The 26,861-nt window shown below is 41.0% G+C and overlaps 1 protein-coding gene across 2 annotated transcripts in view; it reads left to right on the plus strand.

Moving 5' to 3' along the window:
- The window catches only part of dnah9 (dynein, axonemal, heavy chain 9), a 507,475-nt gene that overhangs the window by 64,823 nt on the left and 415,791 nt on the right, over window positions 1-26,861 (plus strand). For both annotated transcript variants that reach the window (XM_072558306.1, XM_072558307.1), the window contains exons 12-17: window positions 8,046-8,172; window positions 11,929-12,184; window positions 17,130-17,371; window positions 19,693-19,828; window positions 24,119-24,315; window positions 25,754-26,178. In XM_072558306.1, the coding sequence (XP_072414407.1) occupies window positions 8,046-8,172; window positions 11,929-12,184; window positions 17,130-17,371; window positions 19,693-19,828; window positions 24,119-24,315; window positions 25,754-26,178 (1,383 nt within the window). The remainder of the gene's footprint in view (window positions 1-8,045; window positions 8,173-11,928; window positions 12,185-17,129; window positions 17,372-19,692; window positions 19,829-24,118; window positions 24,316-25,753; window positions 26,179-26,861) is intronic.

Here is a 26,861-nt window from a genome sequence, read left to right on the forward strand (position 1 = left end):
CCGACTCAAGGACTTGATAGCCAAGGAAGGTGTGCAGCCAAACAGACTGAATATCCGACTGAGTAAATTCTTCCCACAGCTGCTAATGGCAGGTTGTAGGAGTGGGAGAACTTCCTGGTCAGCCGTGCTTTGGAATAAATGTTGGAGCCTCTAGCATTGCAATGCACAGTTCCAGACTGCAATGTGCATATGCAAAAATGCATGTTGCCACAGCAACACAGAAGTCCCTGAGTGAACTATGACGCACCACCACCTCCACTTTGATGCAAGCATATGATGACAGAAACAGGAAAAATACACTCCATTATTTCAACCTTACTTAAACATGATGCAAACATGTATTTCCTAAGCATGGAATTGTTTATAGAAATGGTGGGGGAATGGGTATTATCTTTGAACAAGTAACCCTGAGACCCAGGCCAATGCTTTGGTGACACAGGTTCAAACTCCTCCTCAGGAAATTATTAAAAAGTTCCCTGATGTCCTTGAGGGAATGAAATCTGCCATCCTTACCTGTTCTGGTCCAATTGTTAATTCAGGCCCATAGCAAAGGATTGACTCTTAACTGTAAGTTGAACATTTCTTTATTTTGTGCCTTTACTTCATACATTTTGGTTTATTTTCTGTGTTTCAAGATGGTGCTGGAAAGTGGCCACACTATCCAACACTTTTCACTGTATTTGTAACAAAATATATGCGACAACAACAATAATTCAAATCAAATCAAGTCCTTTGAAGTGCTTCGGCAAACCACTCAATTCCAGAACAATTAGGATTGAACGACAAATGTTGGCCTTTCCAGCAACACTCACAGCCCATGAAAGCATAAAGAAAATGAATATCTCTGGGAGATCAACATGGTAACCTGATGCCTTGGTCTCGAACTTGGTTGAAGTATTTCTAATCTGTCGTGTGTAATTTCTGTAAGAGTATGATTACAACGTTCAGCTTTGACTTTATTTGCTTTCTGATCTTGACAATGTATCAATTAGCAGTGATTAAGGAAATGGATATGGTCGACTGTGCTTAGCAATTTAATAGCCTTGACTCGATACGGAGTGTTCAGCCGCTTACACACTGGCAACGAATAGTTTTTGAGCCAGCCAAAGGAGATGCATTGGGGACTCCTGCTGCATACAGAAGATGGTATTGGCAGAAAAGCTGTTCGGCACAATGGTTTTATGTAAAAAAAAATAAACTCTTTTTTGTTTTCTAGGGATTGAGCAACATGGTGAAAGGGGTTATTCTCTTAATTATTCTCTTAATAGAGCCCAAAATTATGGGATGATTTAAGAAACAAATAAAATCCATGCATGCAATTCTTCATACTTTTCTGGGTGGAGTAGTTTTCCTCATCTGTACCTATCTTGCAATGATTCCTTATATTGAGACTTCAGAAATAATTTGGATCCAGAAATAATTTCGAATCTGCCCAAATTCTTCTAGTTGTGTAATGCCTGACTTATATTCCGGGCTGCATTCAAGGGCTGATTTCTTTTGTAGTGGCTGAACTTTTATTTTGTGAACATTAGATGGCTCTCTAAAACCACATTACTTTCTCTGTCCTGTTTTTTTTCAAATACCTCTAGACAGTATTTTTATTGAACTTTTTTTTTATTTTCCAACTGGGTATTTTCTTGGTATTCTGCAGCACTGGTGATGTGAAAATGATCAATGTTTTGTTGGCAAGTCACACGTTCAGAACTATGGCTTTTAATCACTCTCGTGTCATCCCTTTACAGAATGCTACAGCACATATTCCAGCCACTAACCATGCACTACAACAACTCCAGTTTATGATCGTTCAGACTGAGTTGTTTCTAGGTTGCAAAGTAACATTAGGATGCTTAATCACAAGTGTGTGAATGAGATAGCATTGTAGATACAAATATTTACCTGAAGCTTAAATCTCTGATAGAGCGTTGATCGAAGTAATAGGAATTATTTTAATTGGCCAGTTATTGTGTTTATGGTCTCAGGGTGATAAAATCATGTTGTGAATTGCTTGGTTCAGCTCAAAACATTTCCAGCTGACTGGAATTTCCCAAGCAGACGTCTTTGGCTTGAAGATATTACCATGCATATTGTAAAAAAAAGTATTACATTGTAATTAACAAATTCTAAAAGTTTGCTATTCAGCAGAAGAATTTGTCTAATTTGAAAGAGTTTAGTCAACTACATCAACACTCCTAAAAAGCATTGGCCACGCACAATCTTAGATTTGCTTGATTTATAATAGTAGGAGAAAGTGAGGACTGCAGATGCTGGAGATCAGAGTCAAGAGTGTGGTGCTAGAAAAGCACAGCAAGTCAGGCTGCATCCGGGGAGCAGGAGAATCGATGTTTCGGGCATAAGCCCGATTCCTGATGAAGGGCTTATGCCCGAAACGTCAATTCTCCTGCTCCTTGGATGCTGCCTGACCTGCTGTGCTTTTCCAGCACGACACTTGTGACTCTGATTCATAATAGTATCTTTATGTTCACTTCACTTGGTTACCACAAACGTGCTCTGTATTCAGAATACATTTCATACGTCTTTTGGCAGAGATAATAGTTAATCTCACTCATCAAAAAAAGTCCTAGTTTAAATAGTTTTCAGAAGATCTTATGTTTTGATTTTATTCTTTTTCAGTGCACTTTTAAATCTGAGTTCTGTTGATGGATGACCACACAAAACTCCATGATCTGTATTTTCTCTTTACTGATTCTGACAGGCCTGCTATTCATGCTCAACATATATATTTTTCAGTTTTAGCCATTTAGCTTATTTTAAAATCAGAACCCTATGACATCAATGCTCTCAATATCTTTTTGCACTTCCATGAATTTTAGATTTTATTTTCCAAAATGAATATTTCTACAGGACAGCGATCTTGCTGTTGCTGTGATGGTGGATGGGAGCCCAAATCCTCAATCCCTCTATTATCAAGGAAATACATGAAAAAGGCAGGAAGAAAATGGTGCACCCACAAGTCTCACTCCACTGCCCACCACTGTCAAAACAGCCAGCAACCTCCTTGCTTTGCCACATCAAATATCAGGCAATTACAAGGGCAAAAAGTCATGAAAAATTCTTCTCTTACCCACAAACGCAATCAAATGAATTCCAGAGAAAGTGTCTGTGATACCTGTCCCTGATAATTCGTAGAGGGGTGGGAGTGAAGGGGAGATGGAGGGCGAAGGGGAGAGAGGGGCCAAAGGTTGTGGCATAGTGGTGCAATGTCTTGATAATCCAACACCCCAGGTTAATATTCTATGGAAATCCATTTGAATCCCAACATGGAAGATGGTGAAATTTGAACTCCGTATCAACATCTGGAATTTAAAAAGAACGAATCTCCTGGTAACCATGCAACTACGTCTATTGTTATCAATATTCTTCTGGCGCACTAATAGCGAAGGAAATCTGTCATCCTTACCTGGTGTGGCCAACATGTCAGTCCAGATCCACAGCAATGAGGTTGCCATTTAACTGTCGGCGATGCCCACATTTTATGAACAAACTGTGATATTGGCCAAGTTGGCAAGTCATTCATCTTTGTTTTCAGTGTGTGCAGTGAACGAATACTCACTCCGGAAGTCGACAATTCTTTCCAAAGTTCAGCATATCTCTGTGACAAGATTTTCTTTGGGTTAATGGCCTTAAGCTTACAATTCTACAGGGTGCATGCAAGCCTGGCACTGACTCTGTCCACGTGCATAATGCCATATTTATGTATATTGAATTATATCTGCAACATATACTCCCATCCCCCCTTTAAGCTCAATGTTCTTGTAATCTGTTTTCATGATCTAACGTCATAACTGCCCACATGGTTTTGTATTATTCACAGATCTATGGACAATTCCCTTGATGTCCTCATCCAGATAATTTACATTGATGAGGAAATGCAACATTAATCCTCGATGTTCGATGTGTAACTGAGTCCCATACAGACAAAAATTGCTATTAGTGAAGACCTTCTTTATATGTGCATGCAAACTATTGCATACCAACCCAAAATCTGATGAATAATCCCACAGGAGCGCCATCATATTCAGAAATCTACTGTCTGACAGCTATTCAGCCACCTTCAGAAAATCTAAGAATATTGTCTTCGGACGGCTATCGACATCCTGAAAATTAAATCAATTTTGTTACATATGATCTGTGTTTCCAGATGTTCTGACATCATTGCCTGGATTTAGCTGGCTCACAATTATTCCCACTCTGGTATTGTTTTCCCTTACCCAGATTATCTGTGGGTGGTCTTTTTCTCATCCCCACATGTTCCAGCGTGCTGGAACACCCACAGTGTACTGATGCTCGGTAGATATTCAACTATTTGCCATTCAAGACTAAAAGCATCATTCTTTGGACAGTTTCTGTGTGCTTCAGAGACTTGACCAATCTGCAACAGGTACTATGAAGAACTGGAGAACTACCACCAGAGATGTCTTTGTAGGATCCAAGAAAAACACTCCAACAGCGGCATCCTCTCCCAAGCTAACTTTCCCTGTGTCGAGATGCTAATTATCAAAGCCAGCTCTGCTGGACAGGAAATGTTATCTATATACCTGACACAAGAACTACCCCCCAAATAACTCTTCTATTTGGAACTTGGTCGCAAAAGAAGGCTGTGTTACCAACAACAATAAAGCTTTTGGGATTATTTCACAGTATTCCTGAAGAGGTCCTGAAGAGGGAAACCCTGATTTGTGATTGAAATCAATACAGATGGTTCAATCATGAAAGAGCTGGCCACATCACTAGACTTGGTCAAGAAGGTGCTGAGGTGGAGTAGAGTTGTTGGAGAGCATGCGCAAACCGTTTACGTACCTGAACCTTAAAGCACCATCTGTCCTACACATGGCAGAGTCTGCAGATTATACATCAACCATCTCAAACCTCATTGAATCAGAGTGAAACAAAGGTCAACCTTGATCCCGAGAGACTGTCTAAGAGGATAGAGGACTTAGTCAGTAACTTCATTGTGTGCATTAAACCAAAGGGCAGAACGTTATAGGGGCTTCAGCTTCAGGGTCTATGTTGAGATTTGTGGCAGAATATATAGGGAGACTTTATAGATGCTTATAAAATCATGAGGGGCATAGATAAGGTGAATAGCCAAGGTCTTTTCCCCAGAACACTTGAGTCCAAATCTAGTGGGCATAAGTTTAAGGTGAGATGGGAAAGATTTAAAGAGACTCGAGGGGCAACCATTTTGCACAGGTGGTGGTGTGTATGTGAAGCAAGCTGCCAGAAGAAGTGTTAGAAGCAAGTACAATTATAACATTTAAAGGACGTATGGAGAGGAAACATTTAAAAGACATTTGCACAGGTACCATGGATAGGGAAGGTATAGAGGGATAAATGCCAAATGCAGGCAAACAGGACCAGTTCAGTTTTGGTAACTGAATCAACATAGATGAGTTGGGTTGAAGGGACTGTTTCTGTGTTGTATGAATTTGACTCTCTGAATGTAACCACTGGAAGTCTGGCAAGGCCCGCCTCAGATGCTGCGAACAATTCTCTGCACCTTTTAAGCTGGACATTTGAGACAATTTCTCACAAGGCAACGCGGGATTGACAGTTAAGGGGTTTATTCCTTGTTAACAATTTAATTAGCAGCACATCTCACCTCATTAATACTCAGCTTTCTATTTGGCTAAACACGCTGAATGATCTGGATGTAAATCCAATCAGCGTACATTCCTGGTGGATTTGGCTCACTGCTTGCTTTAAAGGATCTTCATGTTGGACATCAGGCACCAACATCTCAGGAACTGTTCTATGGGCATCATTCACACGCAATCCACATCCACTGACATGGAGATTGATACATTGGCAAATCCCAAAGAAACATTTGACACATTTCCAATCCAATTTAAGATACTTCTGCACTTCAATGCTCAGGCTGCACCAAAACAGGACACTGCACCAGTGGTCACAATCCCAGCTCACGGTCCAGGCTGCATCTCCAGGCTCAATATTAATAACTTATTTCTTAGTGCTTGCAAGTGTGTGACCACGTCTGTGGTGTGAATATGCAGACTTCAGACGTTACAACTACTGCATCAACAAGGATGTACTGATCTAGGCTTACTTGGCCAGTCTACCTTTAAGTTCAATGTTCAAGTTGTATTGTTTGGAAGAACTGCACAATACCAAATAAATTCATTATGAAGGACTCTACAAGCTGAAGGATTAAACTTCCCTTTCCAGCAGTCACCAGCCATCAACGCCCTCAGTACTGGCTACACTCGATGCTCCCACCTTCCACGTTGATAGAAGATTAAAGCATTCCCATCATGCAACTACAGGCTCAGGAGTGTGTCATTGACATTCACAGGCATCTTATAAGATATGTTTGGTTCCTGCCCCCATCCAAACTCCAATCCCCAAACTGCTGACTCCTTCCCATTTCCCTGGTAACCAACAGATTAATTCTGTCTGTTGACAATGTTGATGTCACGTATGATATCCAAATGAGCCTCTAATCGTCTACTAGAGCCAACAGTTACCATGTACACCTCATCACTTACTTTTGTCCCATCTCAGCTTATGGAACCTGCATCCTGCCTTTGTTTCCTGTCCTCTTAACTCTTCCAGTGCACTCCAGGCTGGGCTCTCACATATGGACTTCTGGTTAAAAAATAACTGGGTTGTTTTACTAACCAATGTAGATTTTAAAGTATCCATTGTTGTTTGCAAAATGTTCCATAGCTTTGCTTCCTATCTGTATCATCTCCTCCAACTCCACAACCCTTAAAGCTTTCTACTTCTCTAAATCTGGTCCCAAGTGCATTCCCAGTTATAATTGCTCCACCACTGATGGATCTGTCTTCAGTTGTCGAGTGTCTTTAGTAGTCCAGGCACTAAACTGTGAAATTCGCTCCTTATATCTTTCTACCTCTCCACTTCACCTTCCACCTTTAAGAAAATTAAACCTACTTCTTTGGTCAGAGTTAAAAATCACACAACACCAGGTTGTAATCCAACAGGTTTGTTTGGAAGCACTAGCTTTCGGAGCGCTGCTCCAAATCACCAGATGAAGAAGTGGTGCTCCGAAAGCTAGTGCTACCAAATAAACCTGTTGGACTATAATCTGGTGTTGTGTGATTTTTTAACTTTGTACACCGCAGTTTAACACTGTCGTCTCCAAATTATGACTTCTTGGATTAGGCTTTTGATCATCTGACCTGATGTTAGCTTTACGTGATATTTTGTTTTATAACATGCCATGAAGTACCTTGGGACGCTTTGTTACATTAAAGGCACTATATACATGCATGTTGGTGTTCTTACTACACCAGAAATCTTGCTTGGATATCTGGTTTAGATTTTAATGTGTAATTTATTTAACACACCATGAAAAAAAAATGATTTGATGCTTTATTGGACCAGCGAAGAAAGGCTTTATGTCTTACTCTTCATGTATGTAAGATATCACAAAGCTCTCCACAGCAAATAAATGCTTTGGCAGTGTGGTCTCTGTCACAGTAGATAAAAATGGAACAACCAATTTGCTCAGCAAGCCCTTATAACAGCAATGCAGCAGATAATCTGTTTTTGTGATGCAGCTTGAGTGTTAAGTATTGGGCAGGACACCAGGTAGAACTTTCCCTCTGTTCTTTGCATCATGTCATGGAATCTTTTGCACCCACCTGAGATTGCAGATATGTCTCGTCTGACAGACAGGAGGCACAATGGTGTGGTGCTCCCTCAGTTCTGTTCTTGTGTGTCTTTGACTTTAATGCCCCCCTCCTGGAATGGGACTTGACAGATACAACGACTCAGAGGTGAGAAGGCCACTTACTGAGCCGCAGCTAACAAATGTCTGAACTATAAGTTGTCCTGGTGACAGTGTTATTGAACATCTATTGTCTGCTTATTTAACATGGCTGAATAAATAGAATAATTAGTTGTTAAAACTAGTTGGCTAATTTTCAATGTTTCTTGAGCTATTTGTATTAATACTGAATCTGTTGAATAGATGCCAGCTTAAGAAATTTATCTTCCCACGTCTGCTTGCTCTCATGTTGAAATCTTTTGAATTTTTTAAGGTATGAAGCAAAGCTGTATTTAGAATGGTCTGCCACAGTTGCTGAAAAGTCTCAATATAATCTCACTCAACCTCTCCTCAAACGAGATCCAGAAACAAAACTGATCTCAGTGAACTTTGATCCTCAGGTAAATTATGTAGAATGTGTCACTTGTTACATTTGGGTGCAGCCATCATCAAATATTTTCCTATGTTGTCTTCTTTTTATTTATGTGTGTAGAATACTCAACCATTAGTGCAGCTGCAGCAATCATTCCAATGTACAATGTTATAAGAAATGCTGTTTGGGAACAATAAAGTGGTGCAATGGATAAACACTAAATTCAGTGAGCTGAATCTGAAGCTAGAGTCAAGATTAGAGTGGTGCTGGAAAAGCACAACAGATCAGGCAGCATCTGAGGAGCAGGAAAATTTGACGTTTCAGGCAAAAGCCTTTCATCAGGAATCTGAAGCTAGACCAGACCAACAACCAAAAGTCTCTTCTGTTTGCTGCAGGTCTTTTGCAAAACAAAATGTTCCAATTTTAACCCCAGTTTCTATCACATAAGGCCCCACATCACCTGACTTGTGCAATCAATGGGCAGTTTTAGTAAGCATGATATGAGGATGGTGATGGCACACCAGATCTTTGGGAGGTTTAAGCTTTGTGTTCAGACAGTTTTCGGGGTGAGAGAAGCTGCAATGTCAACTTCACTTGAGCTAGGTAAAAACAATGACTGCAGATGCTGAAAACCAAATACTGGATTAGTGGTGCTGGAAGAGCACAGCAGTTCAGGCAGCATCCAACGAGCAGCGAAATCAACGTTTCGGGCAAAAGCCCTTCATCAGGAAGGGCTTTTGCCCGAAACGTTGATTTCGCTGCTCGTTGGATGCTGCCTGAACTGCTGTGCTCTTCCAGCACCACTAATCCAGTATTCACTTGAGCTATACCAAACCTGGATTGCTTATTGAAACAGAAGCTTAAGGTGGCAGGTTTTTTGATGTCCTCTGCTTTATGAATGTATCTAAATACAAAGCCATATTTTAGAGAAGGGAGGGCTATTGTTCCTCAGTGACATTGATTGTTGTGCAATTATTGTTTTTCTTTAAGCTTGTGCTTTAGTTATGAACTGATGTGACATTAGACAATTGGAAGAGTGAAGGCCACAATAAGTACAACAATCAGTTCAACAAACTGTCTGACCTTTCATATGATCTGTCAAATCTCTGGAATCTTAAGGGGTCTGATTCAAAATAGTAACATTGCTAATTATGTAATTTTAAAAACGGTCTTAGTCTCAGTGGGATGGTCTTAGTCCTCACTGTCCTCATTCCTACTCCACTCATATAGCACTAACAGGGAGAAAGTGGGGACTGCAGATGAGAGTCAAAAGGTGTGGCACTGGAAAAGCACAACCAGTCAGGCAGCATCTGAGGAGCAGGAGAGTTGATGTTTTGAACATAAGCTCTTCATCAGGAATCCTGATTGGTAGCTTAAAGTGTGCTACAGATAACCTTAATCTTAATCTTTAGTCTGAATCTCCAGACTGTATTGCATCCTTAAAATTACTTTCATTAATACATGTTTTCTTTATTTTTACCCCATTGGCTAACAACATTATTCACTCCAAACAATATCTTTTTGGACTTAAATGTAAACTCTGTTTCTCTCATTACAGATGCTCCCAGACCAGCTGAGTTTCCCCATGCTTTGTTTATTTATAAATTTATTCGCTTTTTGTTGATCAGTGGAAGTGTATGACTGTCCTCCGTCTGGAATAGGTTCACCTTTTGAAGCAGTAGGCTGGATTAGTGAGTCACAGTTAATGAATAGATCATGTCTGAATAAATCACATTCAAGTGATGCAGAATCTGATTAAATGCCACATCCTACACTCAATCCATTTTTTCACTGTTTGGATTTATGGTATTTATGTTCCATTTGTGTTCTTCAAGTATGTCATTCTACCTTTCCAAATTCCTCATTCTCTCACGCTTCTCCATTCTTCCCTGCCCACCTTCTCAAGTTCCCCTCTTTATAACTGCTCTTTCCTTTCTTATTTCCCCTCTCCATTTCATTTATGTATTTGGGGGCTAAAATAAGCCTAGAAGAAATGTGAGTAGGCCATTTGGCCCACTCAGCCTGATTTCCCCCGTTCAGTAAGGTCAGAGTTGATTTCATTGTGGCTTTAAAAGCACTTTTTTGTCTGTTTCCCATAACTCCTTTAGTGGGCAAGTATCCGTCTAATTCACTCTTGAATATTGTCCACAACTCAACTTCCACTTATCTCTGTGGAAGCGAATTTCATCGACGAGCCATCCTTCTCTGTGCTTAAACTGTGCCCCTCATTCCAAACACCCCCTCAAGAGGAACCAGCTTCTCAGTTCCTGCCCTGCCACGTCCCCTCAGGATCCCATAGATTTCAGCCAGGTAGTCTCTTGGTTTTGTCAAAGGAAACAATTGCACCAACAAGTGGGTCAGTTTGCAGCAGCTTAAGAGAATGAGTGGAGACTTTAGTAGGGACAACGTTGGTCTCGAGCACCAAATGGGGGCTTCAGTATCTCTGATTTAGGAAACAGATGAGTTGGTAACTTTGGCACAGGTACAATGATAAGCAGCAGAAGCATCCATCAAGAGCTGCATCTAAGCTGTAGAACTTGACCCACATGATAGGTCACGTACACTACCTCAGAAAAGTGAGGAAATGTAACCAATGCTTAAGAGAAGTTACTGGCCTTTGGGGGAAACAGAAACAACAAGAGAAACAGCTCATCTGGATTGTTGCAGTTAAAAGTAAAGCCTCAGCTGATGGTGGTGCCAGCTGTTTTTGAAGGAATGCAGTAAATGTACATACCTTCAACACGTATAATGTCCTCCTTTGATGTATTAGGAATCCTCCCTATTGAAGGACCTCCAGTGGGAGCGAAGAGGCACTGTGGCCATCTCAATACTTCTTCCAGTTAGCTCGCCATGCTACCCTGTTTTAAACTTCCAAAAAATGTCCAGACAGATATTATCTCTGCCACTCTGCTTCCAGGGCAGAAATGCTTTTTTAAAATTTTTGTGCCCACTTCACGTACCTGTTACACTGTGCTGCAGGATTCACTGAAGGGAAACTCTTACTCTCCAGATAGTACTGAGGGATTGGGTCGCAAGCAGATTTTAAAAAATTCTCCTCTTTCCTTATCGGAAGGAGACTGAGCTGTGATGATCACTTAGAGCCTCCCAACAATAGAACATCTGAAATCTGAAAAACTCACCACTAAATTCCCAAGCTTAAACCCAGGTTCTGCTATTATGCAATACCATGCTGCACTGTACAACTCTCTTGACAGTGTTTCATATCCATATCGGTTGATAGCTTGTGTCAGCGTAGGAGAGGGTAAATGTGACTCTGACCTGACTGCTGCATGGGAGGCCTGACAATGTAAAATACGACTGCAGTAATCTGCATGGAATTATGAGCAGCCTTCATCTCCAATGTGCATCAGGGCCAGAAGTCATGTCAGATTGATGTGAAATGTGTATCATTTGGCATTGATTTAAAACAATGTGGCCTTTATCAAGTTTTGATTTTGATTTTTATTGTCACGTGCACTCAAGTACAAAGGGGCAGTGAGAAGTGTACAATGTCACCACAGAAGGCACCATCTTAGGTTCAAGTACCTAGGTACAGAATCTTAGGAACAAAGATAAAAGTTAAACATTGCAGTAGTAATAGTATAGCATAAAACATACAAAGTGAGGTTAACACTACAGACTTTCTTAGTTTTAAGTAGAAAATAAAGAATAAAGCTGTTTTTATTATAAACGCAATTCTCTAGAGATAAGCCTAAGAAAAAAAAAAATACCAGTCAGGTGCATTACTTTTTTTCTTCCATCTTGGTTGTTCTGCAATTTACAGCTGGTCTCAGTCTTACGAGAAGTTAAGTACTTAGAGGCACGTCATACTGTAAACATTCCTGACGCTGCTGCTGAAATCTACTCCATGAAAGAATCATACCGACAATATGTAGCCACCTTGGACCTGACGACAAACTGGTACAACAAAGTCCAAACATCTGTCCTAGGGGTGGAATTCCCCCTCATAGAGGACCAGGTGAAACGGATTGACTCCAAATTAAAGGAGGCAGAAGTGTCGCTGAACTGGAAGAATGAAGGTAATAATTCTTCAAATGTACAGTCGGCATCAGTGAAGGTCCCATGTCGTGGACAAATCACAAATTTTGATGAACTGTTGCAGAATTTGTAGCAAGATGGATAAGGTGACAAGACAAGTAGAAATTAATGAATATGACTTGATAGTGTGAGGATATGGATACAAGTTGACCAAGGCTGGGAATTTGTTGCAAAGCCTACCTGGAACAAGGCTAATTTAGATCGAAGGAGAAAGTGAGGGCTGCAGATGCTGGAGATCAGAGCTGAAAAATGTGTCGCTAGAAAAGCGCAGCAGGTCAGGCAGCATCCAAGGAGCAGGAGAATCGACGTTTCGGGCATAAGCCCTTCTTCAGGAATGAGGAAGGTGTGCCAAGCGGGCTAAGATAAAAGTTAGGGAGGAGGGACTTGGGGGAGGGGTATTGGTAATGCGATAGGTGGAAGGAGGGTAAGGTGAGGGTAATAGGTCGGAGAAGGGGTGGGGCCGGAGAGGTCGGGAAGAAGTTTGCAGGTCAAGAAGGTGGTGCTGAGTCTGAGGGTTGGGACTGAGATAAGGTGTGGGGAAGGGAAATGAGGAAGCTGGAGAAATCTGCATTCATCCCTTGTGGTTGGAGGGTTCCTAGGCGGAAGATGAGGTGCTCTTCCTCTAGGCGTCATGTTGCTATGGTCTGGCGATGGAGGAGGCCAAGGACCTGCATGTCCTTGGTGGAGTGGGAGGGGGAGTTAAAGTGTTCAGCCGCTTTAGGGCGGTTGGGTTGGTTGGTTGGTGCGGGTGTCCCAGAGGTGTTCTCTGAAACGTTCCACAAGTAGCTGGCCTGTCTCCCCAATGTATAGGAGGCCACATCGGGTGCAGCAGATGCAGTAAATGATGTGTGTGTAGGTGCAGGTGAATTTGTGATGGATATGGAAGGATCACTTTGGGCCTTGGAGGGAAGTGAGGGGGGAGGTGTGGGCGCAGGTTTTTCATTTCTTACTTCTTCCTTTCCCGCCGTACCAACCAGTACCCTTCCACTGACACCCTCCTTTGACTGACTGAACTGGTCCTCACTCTGAACAACTTCTCTTTCCAATCCTCCCACTTCCTCCAAACCAAAGGAGTAGCCATGGGCACCCGCATGGGCCCCAGCTGTGCCTGCCTCTTTGTCGGATATGTGGAGCAGTCCATCTTCCGCAGCTACACTGGCATCACCCCCCACCTTTTCCTCCGCTGCGTCGATGACTGTATCGGCGCTACCTCGTGCTCCCACGAGGAGATTGAACAGTTCATCAACTTTACTAACACCTTCCACCCTGACCTCAAATATACCTGGACTGTCTCAGACTCCTCCCCCCCCCCCCCCCCCCCCCCCCCCCCTCCCCCCCTTCCTAGACCTCTCCATTTCTATCTCGGGCGGCCAACTCAACTGACTCTCACAGCTACCTAGATTACGCCTCCTCGCACCCTGCCCCCTGTAAAAATGCCATCCCATATTCCCAATTCCTTTGTCTCCGCCGAATCTGCTCCCAGGAGGACCAATTCCACGACTGAACAATCCAGATGGCCTCCTCCTTCAAAGACTGCAATTTCCCCTCAGAGGTGGTTGACGATGCTCTCCACTGCATCTCCTCCACTTACTGCTCCTCCGCCCTTGAACCCCGCCCCCCCCCCCAATCACCACTAGGAGAGAAACCCACTGGTCCTCACCTACCACCTCACCAACCTCCAGATACATTGTATCATCTTTCGTCATTTCTGCCACCTCCAGACAGACCCCACCACCAAGGATATATTTCCCTCCCCTCCCCTCTCAGCGTTCTGAAAAGACCACTCCCTCCGCGACTCCCTTGTCAGGTCCACACCCCCCCACCAACCCAACCTCCACTCCCGGCACCTTCCCCTGCAACCGCAAGAATTGCCAAACTTGTGTCCACATCACCCCCCTCACTTCGCTCCAACCCCAAGGGATCCTTTCATATCCGTCACAAATTTACCTGCACCTCCACACACACCATTTACTGCATCCGCTGCACCCAATGTGGCCTCCTATACATTGGGGAGACAGGCCACCTACTTGCGGAACGTTTCAGAGAACACCTCTGGGACACCTGCACCAACCAACCCAACTGCCCCGTGGCTGAACACTTTAACTCCCCCTCCCACTCCACCAAGGACATGCAGGTCCTTGGACTCCTCCATCGCCAGACCATGGCAACACGACGCCTGGAGGAAGACTGCTTCATCTTCCGCCTAGGAACTCTCCAACCACAGGGGATGAATACAGATTTCTCCAGCTTCCTCATTTCCCCTCCCCCCCACCTTATCTCAGTCCCAACCCTCAGACTCAGCACCACCTTCTTGACCTGCAATCTTCTTCCCGACCTCTCCGCCCCCACCCCTTCTCCGGCCTATTACCCTCACCTTAACCTCCTTCCACCTATCGCATTCCCAATGCCCCTCCCCAAGTCCCTCCTCCCTACCTTTTATCTTAGCCTGCTTGGCACACCTTCCTCATTCCTGAAAAAGGGTTTATGCCCGAAACATTGATTCTCCTGCTCCTTGGATGCTGCCTGACCTGCTGCACATTTCCAGCAACACATTTTTCGGCGCTAATTTAGATCTAATAATGAGTTAGGCTTAATAAGAAATCTCATGGTTAAGGTTCCTCTGTGAGTAATAATCACACTGTGGTATAATGTAAAATTCAGTTTGAGGGAGAGCAACTTAGATCTTAAACCAGTGTGATCAACTTCAAGAAGTGCAAATACAGAGGGATGGACTGAGCATTTTCTAAAGCGGGCTGGGAAAATAGATCCAGGGGAATGTCATTCGATGTGTAGTCAGACACATTTATGTAGGTGTTTCATAATCCCCAGCAAAAATTGATTCAGGTCAAGAAGAAGGATTCAGTGAGAAAGATGAACCACCCATGGTTAACAAAGGCGGTAAAGGAGAGTAACCAATCAACAGCTCAACCACAGGCCAGATGAATGGGATTTACTTTAGCAATCAGCAGAGCATGTCTGAAAAAGCCAAGTTGTAAAGATATAATTAGTAGAGTGCCCATGTTACTTACTACCTGTATTAATGACTTGGAGGAGTGGGCAGGGTGTAACACATCTAAATTTGCTGATGCCAAGAAAGGAGGGAGTGTTATGATGAAGGCAAAAGGAATCTGCAAGGGGATATGAATAGTTCGAGTGAGTGGCAAAAACTTGGCCGATGGTGTTTAATGTAGGAATGTGTGATATTAGGTACTTTACTAAGAAGAATCAAAAGGGCAGAATATTATTTAAAAGGAGAGAGAGTCCAAAAAGTTAGAACCAGAGGGATCTGAGTGTTCTTATGTATGAAAAACTGAGTACCAGCATGCAAATACAACAAATAATTAAGGCAAAGGCAGTATTGGCCTTCATTGCCAGGTGTTGGAGTTTAATAACAAGGAAGTCGTGTTCCAACTGTCCAGGCTATTGATGAGCTCAGAGCTGAAATACTCTGAAAAGTTTTGCTTCTCGTATTTCTAAAAGAATGTTTTAGCTGCATTGGGTGCAGCTGAGAAAACACTCACTGGGTTGATTCCTGAGTTGAAGGAATCAACTTGTCAAATGCAGTTTCAGCCTTTACCCATTAGACATTTTGATGAATCAGGGCTGTTCTTAATGAAACACACAAGATTCTGAGGGGAGTTGACAGGGTAGATGTTGAGAATATTTTTCCACAAGTGGGCAAATCTCCATCTGGTAGTCATGGTTACCAACAACACTCATTTAAAAATAAGCTGCAGAGTGAATTCTCCTCTGAGCAGGTAGTGAATACTTGGAGTTCTCTACACCAGAGAGTTGAGGAAGCTAGATCACTGAAAGTATTTAAATTAGCTAGATGTTTGAAATATTGAGGAGTTGCCAGCTATGAGAAGTTGGCCTGAAAGAAGGGTTGAGTCCTGGAACAGCTCAGCCATGATTTTGTTGAATGGTGGGGCAGGTTTGAGCGACTGAGTGGCCCACTGTTTTTGAATCCGACATTCCCATGGGGTGGCTTAGTGGTTAGCACTGCTGCTTCGCAGCGCCAGGGGACCTGGGTTTGATTCCAGCCTCGGGCCACTGTTGGTGTGGAGTTTGCACATTCTCCCCGTGTCTGCATGGGTTTCCTCTGGCTGCTCTAGTTTTCTCCTGCAGTCCAAAGATGTGCAGGTTAAGTGTAATAGCCACGGGGAAATACAAGGTTACAGGGGTTGGGTGAGTGGGTCTGGTTGGGATGCTCTTCAGAGGGTTGGTGTAGACTCGATGGGCCAAATGGTCTGCTTCCAACACTCTATGGATCCAGTGATTCTGTGCATGATCTGTTATCCTGGAAAAGACAGTACACTTTAAATGCATTGAAAATTTCAAAATGTGTTTCATTTTCAATGCCATTGGGGAAGGAAAAATTGAATCATTTGAAGAAATGTTAACTTCTGCTAGGGAAGAGAATTTCTCAGACTAAGTGGGAAATCCATTGAAAGCCAAGCTTTCCAGTGATATTCTAGTGCTTGGTTATGGAAAGGGGAGCTATTCAGGAAAGGACTTAGATCTTATCATTCGGCATTTTCTTGCATATCGTTCGAGCCCCAGTCATAAAGTTTCTGCTGATCTGTTGAAAAGTTGATTACCTTGCATTCCTTCTATGAGCCAACTTTTCCTATTAAAGGCTCTCGTAAGGCTGTTTTGTTCCATCAGAATACTGAGGTAGCATTCTCTCAAGATTAATAACTGCTTCAGTAAAATTGATCAGAAACTCACCAGAGTTTGATTGTGGCATGTTGAGACCTAACGATGAATTATAGGAACAAATTTTAAAAATCCTTAGTGGTACAAAATAATAATTAGCAAGCTAATAGAAGAAAATCTAGATAGATTGAGCCTTATCACTGAAGAAACTTAAGAATGCATCAGCAATCCATTCTGCTTAATACATTCTTGTTTATATTTTGTAAGGGATCTGGGATTACATCCAAGCAGTTCGAGATATGGTTCATGATTTGGAGAGCCGAGTGCAGAAAACAAAAGACAATGTCACTGCAATACGGAATATTATGAAGACGTGGGTGTCTCCCTTGTTTGAGAGGAAGGAAGGGAAAAAGGATGCTCTTCTCAATCTGGATGACAAGAATGAACGACTTGAAAAGCGCTACAGTTTAATTCAACAAACTGGTGAAAAGATCCACTCATTGGTGAAGGTACAGTAAGATCAGACCTCCAGGCCAATTTAACAGAATGGGGGGAAAAAATCTTTCAACGGAGTCTCTGTTTACTCTTAGTTTATGTCTTGTGAATATTTTAAAAGACCTCCTCACAACAATCCTCATAAGAATATGTCAAATAATCTCAAGTAGATACTTACATGCAAGATGTTAGAATCCCATTGTTCATTTTGAATATTTTGGGCACTAAATTATATTAAAATAAGACATGGTCTAGAACCAATTGAAACTATTTCATTTGTGGTTTATTGTGAATACCTGGAATTGTAACTTTACTAAGTCTGCTCGGTAACACCTTTATTCAATGAGACGTGGTCCAGAAACAATTGTCACATTTTTTCTCAAGAAATATATTTAAGTTATCAATTTTGGTTGCTTTCAATTTTTCATCCCAGCCAATCTCATTAGGTTTCTGCTCAAGTACTAACTAGTGGATGTGCCCCTTTTCCCTCACAGCTGCACTTCAAAATTTCCCCAAAATTCACTTCAGGGTCATCTTGAAGAGGGGACGAATATTAGCAAAATATTGTCCACCCAGTAGGTAGTTGGAAGTTGATGTGGAGATGAGTAAAGAGGAGAATCCATAGAAAAGATGGTGGTGATAAAATGGAGGAAAGTAGAACCTGAGAATTACCGTGAGCAGCATACAACTTTCTCTTAAAAAGACACATCCCACTTATTTGCTGGTCTGACCCTTCTCCAAAATGGAGCTCCAGTGCATTCATTTCCAAATTCTCTTTTGTTGGCTCTTCCCTCCGGGTTATAACCGTAGAATGTAGGAGCTGTTTAGCAATAGCCGTGATCACGCTACCACCCTCAGGCGTGCACAGTGAAGCCTACTTTCCAAGAACAAATTTACCAAAGAAGTACTGCTAACTTCTGCTCTCAAATTTGCCAGCTGAGTTCCATCCCTGAGGTTAACTGGCTGACAAAATTCCATAAAATAGACTGAAAATGAAAGATTGTTCCTCATGCCAGCATGAACCGTTTCCAAACAATTGAAAGAGTATCTAGTGGAAAGAAATCTTGCATGGAATTCGGAACAGAAATAGGTCACTTGGCCCACTGTTGTTTATGCCCTGTACACTCCTCATTTTACATAAGTTCATCTCACATGAGTTTACCTCGCCCTGTCAACATATTATTCAAGCCTTTCCTCCCCGCTGTGCTTACCTAAGACCTTACATCTGTCTATATCATTTTCTTCGGTCATTCCACGTGGTAGAGTGTTTGACATTCTCACCATCTGACACACTGGATCTCTGCATATTTTTCTAATTAGTCATGTTCACTTCACACTCTGAGCAATTTATAATCTAATGATAACTGTAGTATACATTTCTTGGCCTGAAATCTTTGATCAGTTTTTGTTACGTTTGGACCTTTAGAAATTACAAAATTCAATATGCAGTTAAGATTTATATATCTTTTAAAAGTTTATTGTTTTTGAAGGATGTTTGGCCAGGATTAATTACCTTTTCCCAATTGCACTTGAAAATGTAATAGTTAGCCATCTTCTTGGTTGATTGCATTCCTTGGTGTATAAATACACCCACAGTGCTGTTACAAAGGAGTTCCAGGATTTTTACACAGTGACAGCAAAGGAACAGGGATACAGTTCTGAATCAGGCTGGTGAGCATCGTGGAAGGGAACTTGTAGGCACTATTTCCTTGCATATGCTGTCCTTGTGGTTGCATGTTTGGAAAGTGCTGTTAAAGGAACTGCACTGAAGAGTCTCTAGGTTTCTTTGTTCATCAGGGTGGTCCATTGCTACAGGTTTAGCATTTGGCCTCTGACTACTGGCCTTGAGTCCTAAGTATGTAGCAGGGTCAAGACTGTTTAACCATGCAGGCCAATCTCCTCATGGGAAAACAGCCACCAGGACTGAGGAAGAAGGCAGGATGGATCAACAGAATAGGGCAAGCATTGTTTAAAGGAGGAAAAGGTGTTTGGCAGTTTTAACACTGGGATGTTGACTAAAAGCTGAGACTTAACAAAAGGAATGTTTTGAGTCAGAAGAGAGTGAAGTCCTTTAGAGTCCGATGGCTGAAATGTTCAGGATTCTTGTGGAATCCCAGTTTCTCTTTTCCTATTGAGTTGGTTATTCTGTAGAATGAAAGTAACTCCTCAGCATAACCACAATATATCCAGCAATGACACTGGATTCAGGCATGAATTATACAAATATTTTGTTTTCATATATCAAATTGTGGTAACTGATTTACTTATATGAACCATGGAATACTTTGATTTGACTTTTATTTATAACTCAAATAATGCATTTATAATTCATCAGGAAAATCTGAGTCTATTCCAAGCAGATGAAACTTCAAGTGACTGGAAGGCATATGTTGACTACATTGATGAAATGGTCATTGATGGTTTCTTCAATGCTATTGAATCCTCTCTGAATTACTTTACAGAAAATACTGGTGAGAATTATCTATTTATATCACAAACTTTCTTAATCGCAAATATATAGTGACCTCATATGTTCAATTTGTTTGGTTTTTAAAAGTATTTTCTTTTTTTTATATATAATTGATTTTTATATACTTTTTGTTTCTAATATTTCTCACAGAATATCTCTTCCTTGCCACAAATGGCTGATTTCTTTACACACTGACATCAGTGTGCACTTTAAACTCACGGTTATTTTTCACACAAGTAATTCTGCGCTAATACCTTTACTTGTTTTTTGTTGAGAAATATCGCCCCCTCACCCAGCTCGTGACCTTTTGTGTGGATCACAGATGCTGTTTATTCACTGACTGCTGGTACCTAATGAAAGAAAGTGAGGACTGCAGATGCTGGAGAGTCTGAGTTGAGAGAGTGGTGCTGGAAAAGCACAGGTCGCATCCAAGGAGCAGGGGAGTCACTGTTTCGGGCATAAGCCCTTCATCAGGAATGTTGGAGGGGAGAAGGGGGCTGAGAGACTGATGAAGAGCTTAAGCCTGGAAAGTCGACTCTCCTGTTCCTCAGATGCTGTCTGACCTGCTGTGCTTTTCCAGCGCTACACTTTTTGAATCTGATACCTACTGAAGCTGTGGTGATGCATGGGTAACTCGTTTATTCAGTGCAAGGCACAATCTTTCTGACCTTCCAACGTATGAGCCCACTCTCCTTGTAGGAGTTGCCTCAGGCAACATTATGTGGGTTTTGTGACTCTGCTGATGGAATTACAGAATTACAGACTTGTTATAGAGCAGAAGGATGCCATTTGGTTCATTGTATTTGTCCCGGTCTCTGAACGAGCAGCTCCCTTCATGTCCTTCTCCTTCTTTCCCCTTACTACTCTGCACATTTATCCTTTTTAGATAATCGCCCAATTCCAATTCCATCACACTCTCAGAGCTGCATTTCAGATCCTAACCATCACTGTGCGAAAAAAAAACTTTCTCTCAGAACATTATTGCTTCTTTTTCCAATTACTTTAAAACTTCACACTCTCATCCTTGATCCTTTCACAAGTACAAACAGTTTCTCCATATCAACACTATCAAGATCCCTCAAGCTTTTGAATATTCATCGTTGAAGTTCCTCTTTCCTAGTACTGTGATTCTTGTTAAACATTTCTGCCTTCTCGTTGATGGCTTCATGCCCTTCTTACAGCATGGTACCAAAACTGACTGAAACACTCTGCCTGAAACTGAATTAAAGCTTTATCAACATTAGCTACTTGCTTTTAATAAAACTCAGGCCACTATTATCTACTAATTACACTCTCAACATGTCCTACCTCCTTCAATGATCTATGCATAAGTATACCCAGAACCTTCTGATCCTGCACCCTGTTGAGAATTGTGTCATTTTTTATGTCTCTTTATATTCTTCCTATCAAAATGAATCATTTCACATCATTCCACACTGTCCTTCATCCAACTTGTCTTTGTCCTTTTGAAGCTCTACACTATCCTCACAATTGACAATGTTTCCAAGTTTTTTGTAACATCAGTAGTAGGGAAAACACTAGAGTCTATTATAAAAGGCCTGATAACAGGACATGTAGAAAGCTTTAATGGAATTAGACAATGTCCACATGGATTCATGAAAGGAAATTCATGTTGAACTAATCTACTGGATTTTATTGATGATGAAACTAGTAAAATAGATAAGAGAGAACCAGTGGATGTGGTGTATTTGGATGTCAAGAAAGCTTTTGATAAGGTCTTACATAAGAGGTTAGTGGGCAAAATTAAATCACATGGAATTTGGGGATGGTATACTGGCATGAATTGAGAGTTGGTTGAAAGCCTGGAAACAAAGAGTGGGTATTTTGCTCCGTTTACAAACAGTTATTTGGGAACCAAATGAAATATTTTCAAGTTTATTGAGGACACAAAGCTAGGTGGGATTGTGAGTTTTGTGGAGATTGTAATGACAGTTCAGGACAATCTGGATAAGTTGAGTGTGAGGGCAAAAATATGGTAGATGCTGTACAACATGGATAAATGTGAACTTATAGTGTCAGTGTAAAAAAACTAAAGGTATTATTTAAATGGTAATATATTGGGAAATGTGTTTGTGTGAAGAGATTTGGTTGTCTTTGAATATCAGTCAATTAAAGTAAATAAGCAGGTGTAGCAGGCAATTAGGAAGGCAAATGGTAAGAATGTAATCAAGAGAGAGTTAGATAGGTTTTTAGATATTAAGGGCATCACAGGATGTGGAGAAAAAGTGGAATATGGAATTAAAATATAAGATATTGAATGGTGGATTGGGCTTGAAGATCCAAATGCCTACTACTGCTCCTAGTTTCTGTGTTTTGTGCTTTTCATATCATCTGAAAGCCTTGAAGTCGTGCACCTGTACACCAAAGTTTAGTCTGGGATTAACTCATGCTCGAGATTATACAGGGCATGATTTTTTTTGTAGGGGTGCTCAATCGAAAATACATTCAGTTACAAGTAGTATTGTTATGTCCATTTTTATAACAGTTGGATTTGGTGCAGCTTCAATATTACCTTTTAATGCTGGACTGCTTACTAATTATTTACCAAAATATTTATCAAGCTGTCATAGTAGCTTTTCTCTTATTTAACGTAGGTGTTGCTGGCTGGACCAGCATTTATTGCCCATCACTAGTTACCTGGAGAGGTGGTGAGCTACCTTTTTGTACTGCTTCAATCCATTTGGTACACAGGTCGTTCTGCTATAACGCGCATTTTGTTAACGTGAATTCGCGGTAATGCGGTTGACAAATTGGGGACACTGTTTCTAAAGTGTACGTTTTTAAAACATGTACTGGCTGTAACATCACCAATACTTTAACCACAGTTTCTAAAGCGTGATTTTTCTATAACACGGAGTTGCACAATACCTGTGGGTAGACCCACAATGTTTTGAGATTCAACTGTGCATATTAGATCCTTCAGTCTAACAGGAGCTTATATTTAATAATTACGTCCCAAGTACATTCCTTATTAGGTAAAGAACTCAATACTTTCAGATATACGTTCACAATTACGCATGGGAGAGAAGATAAACACCAGAAATCTTTAAACTTCAAATCCTTTTTTTTATATACCTCAAAGTGTTATTACACACATCTGAATGACTTTCCTGCTAACAAAACCACCATGACTTTTTTTGTTTTTCCCTGCTCACTGCCACCAGTAAAAGTCCAGACATGTGGTTTCTTTATTGGCTCATTGGTAAAGCATGCACACGCTAAACATTTGCATCCATTTAGTCAGATTCCTTCCATCATTATGGAACAGAATCGAATTACAATATTTTTCTTCACAAATGAACAGCATTTACTTTCCTTTATTTGGCTTGAACAAGTCCTTTTACCAATCCTGGTGGTTTTGTGGAAATGTGCGAAACTACAATTTGACAAATTGGAGAGCAAAACTCATGTTTTCCTAAATTCCTTGCTGGAATAATCAGATTCCATTTTATTTGCACTGTTGACTGTATGTAGTGAGTTATTGTCAAGGTTGTCTGAAAGATAATTTCTGAAAACAGTTTTATAGAATATTTAAGGAATATTATCTTCACACAACTGCTAATGAGATTGAGTATTCCATGGGACACAACATTTATAACTCTGCAACATTTGTTATAACATTTGCAGGCTCCAGCTCTATGTGGGAAAACATAAAGTTATGTAATATGGATATGACCATCTTGCACTTTAAAGAAAGTGCAACCTTAGTCTTCAAACCTTTCCCTTGGGCCTTTCTCATGTTGCCATTTCCAATACTCTGCAGTATTATTATAATTGCTTTCTTGTCCTTGCTACTATTTTTGTGACTTCATTGTTGTCTTTGGTCCAAGATCAGAGGGTGTGAATTTTCGAAAAGACCAGAAACAGACAGGACTGAGAAAAGTTAAACTATCATATGCATTTTCTAAGTCTGTGGTATTGTTAAGTAAGTTAATTTCTCCACAGAATATTGAAATATGTCAGCAATTTAATATTTGAAGAGTAATTTCGATTGCTGTGCTCTCGGTCCAGACTGGACTTGACGATTGTGTCCTGACATCAATACCAGTACATTGCTTATTCTAGTATTGTTGATGCAATTGAGACAATAGAATATGTGGGATGGCTTTTACACCATATGAAGAAGAAAGGTTGTCTATTCAGAAATGGAATCTTTTAAAAACTTATGTTTGTATTCCTTTGGAATTGACATCATAAGCTGCCAATTCATAGTAGTAACTCACGTTCTCACATCAGGCTAGTTCTATTATTCTTCTTCTGTTCTGTACAGATCCTAATGCAGGATTTGCGCCATTGTTTGAAGCCCAGTTAGATTTGGTCTCGCTAGACTTGGTTTTCCGTCCATCTCTTGAGATGGGCACCAGCGACAGCTTCTATGACATGGTCGATGGACTGATTAATGATGTTTTCAAGATGTCGTCCTTGGTGCCCAGGTTGGCAGAACACAACACCTTCCCTCACTATCAGGTAAGCTTCTCCACTATGTATGATCTCAACATAAGATAGCTGGGGCTCAATTTAACCTAACCCTCCTGGGAACTATGGGTGACTACATGCAGTTAGGGTTTCACACACTGTTTATTATTATGCTCCACTGAAGTCAGGGAGAGGTCACACTAAAATTGCTCTGTTTAATATCTTTCAGTGTTCCTTTCTTCTAGTTCATCCACCAATCCTGTTAACAGTCTTCTTTATTGGGATATTGAAGTCCATTAGTGTTTGCTCCATGTTTTCAGTGCAGGCCAATCAAAGATACATTTTTCTCTGTTGTATGACCAAGCAGTGTTTTATTTTAATCATGAAGTTGAAGTGGGCGATGCAATGAAATTTTAGTTTTCAGATGAAGTGCTAAATTGTGACTATTCACAAATCACATACACCATACAGTTTTGTTCAATTCTGAAATGCGACAGATTCAATTCTTCTACTTTTTCCCCAGTTTAAACTGAACTGAATATTTAATTGTTATTCATTCTTGAAGACTTCATGATAAACCATGTAGTATACGTTAGCCCTGTCAGCTTGCTGGGAGATTAGCAAAGGGATATCTGAAACTTGTTGAATTTAAATTAATGAACCTTTCACTCAAACTTTTGTTATAACACGAAGTAACTTAACTTCTGATTTTATTTTAGTTTTTGTTATGTAGTTTATCAGCCTGGTATTGTCTCTTTCCATCCCTTTGTGGTTACTGCAGTCTGAAGAAATCATAATGAGATTGTTTGTTATAGACTAAAACTACTTAGTTTTGGATTTGTGGTTTTCACAACCTTCTTGCTTTGTGGCTGCATCTTCTCTAAGTATTTTGTATTGGCTGTTCCTTATGTCTTAGTTATCATTGAATCATAGAGATGTACAGCATAGAAAATAGGCCCTTTGGTCCAACTTGTTCATGCTGACCAGATATTTCAAACTAGTCTAGTCCTATTTGCCAGCATTTGGCCCATATGCCTCTAAACCCTTCCTATTCATATATCCATACAGATGCCTTTTAGATGTTGTAATTGTACCAGCCTCTACCACTTCCTTTGCAGCTCATTCCATACATGCACCACCTTCTGTGTGAAAAAGTTGTCCCTTCCTCTCTCACTTTAAATCTGTGACCTCTAGTTTTGGACTCCCCTAAATTTGGGAAAAGACATTGACTATTCACCCTATCCATACCCCTCATGATTTTATAAACTTTTATAAGGTCACTGTTTGGCTTCAGATGCTCCAGAGACGATAGCCCCAGCCCCTCTCTCCCTATAGCTCAAATCCTCTAACCCTGCCAACACCCTTGTAAATGTTTTCTGAACCCTTTCAAGTTTCACAGCATCTTTCCTATAGCGGGGAGACCAGAATTGAACACAGTATCCAGGAGTGGCCTAACCAATGTCCTTCTTTGCTGAATTTTAAAAATCAGGCTGATATGGAAGACATGGCTGACCTGGTAGACATGCGTCAAAACCTGATGGACAGCATACAACAAGTCATGGCAAAATGCTGCAACTATCAGAATTCCTTTGAGCAGTATGCTTATCTGTGGGTTGACGACCGCAAGGAGTTTATGCGCCAATTCCTTCTCTATGGACACGTTCTTACTGCTGAAGAAATTGAGGCTCATGCAGAAGATGGTGTGCCAGAAAGTCCCCCAACACTCGAGCAGTATAAAGAACAAGTTGACTCTTACGAAAAGATCTATGATGAGGTGAATCATTTGGAGTCCATCAACATATTTGACAGCTGGATGCGAATTGATGCCAGACCATTCAAGTCTACTCTGTTGAATATCATTAAGAAATGGAGCCTTATGTTCAAACAACACCTGATTGACCATGTAACAAACAGGTAAGACTCAACTTAAATCCTGTAAAGCTCTTCACATGTCTGCACGCTTCCTTCATGGCCTCTCATACCCTCTGTGCCACCTCCATGTGCCCTCCTATTCCAGATTCCTCCTCCATACCCCTCCCATGGACCCCATGTATCCTCCACGCCCACTCTTCCAGTATTCACTGTGTATATAGGACTAAGTACAAAGCCATTCATGGTTATTGGTAAGGAAATTGTTACATAGTCATAGGTAAGGAAATTGTTACATACTTATAGGTAAGGAAATCATTACAAACAGCCTTACCAGTTAGCAAAACATTGAAAAATATGAATAACACTCCGGAATGTATTTACAGATATTATAGCATTTAAAACTAATTAAGTTTATGTTAAGCTTGTGTGATATCTTGATCAGGCTGCATTTAGTATGCTGTGTGCAGTCTGCTTCAGGCTATCGAATGAAAGGATGTATAAACACTGGAGGAAATACAGGATGAACTGGGCACTTATGGCTATTGGGAAAGGTTAAACACGTTTTGGTGGAAGGGGAAGGAGAGAACTTTATGGAGGCCTTTGAAATGATGAAGTAGTGGTTGGCCAAGGTAGATGTGGAGAGAATGTTTCCACCTGAGCGACTGAAAACCTGGGGACCATCAGTTCAGGTAGTTACTGATATTTCAAACAGAGAAAAAAAACTT

This window comes from Chiloscyllium punctatum, chromosome 39, assembly GCF_047496795.1.
Source record: "Chiloscyllium punctatum isolate Juve2018m chromosome 39, sChiPun1.3, whole genome shotgun sequence".
Lineage (NCBI taxonomy): Eukaryota > Metazoa > Chordata > Chondrichthyes > Orectolobiformes > Hemiscylliidae > Chiloscyllium > Chiloscyllium punctatum.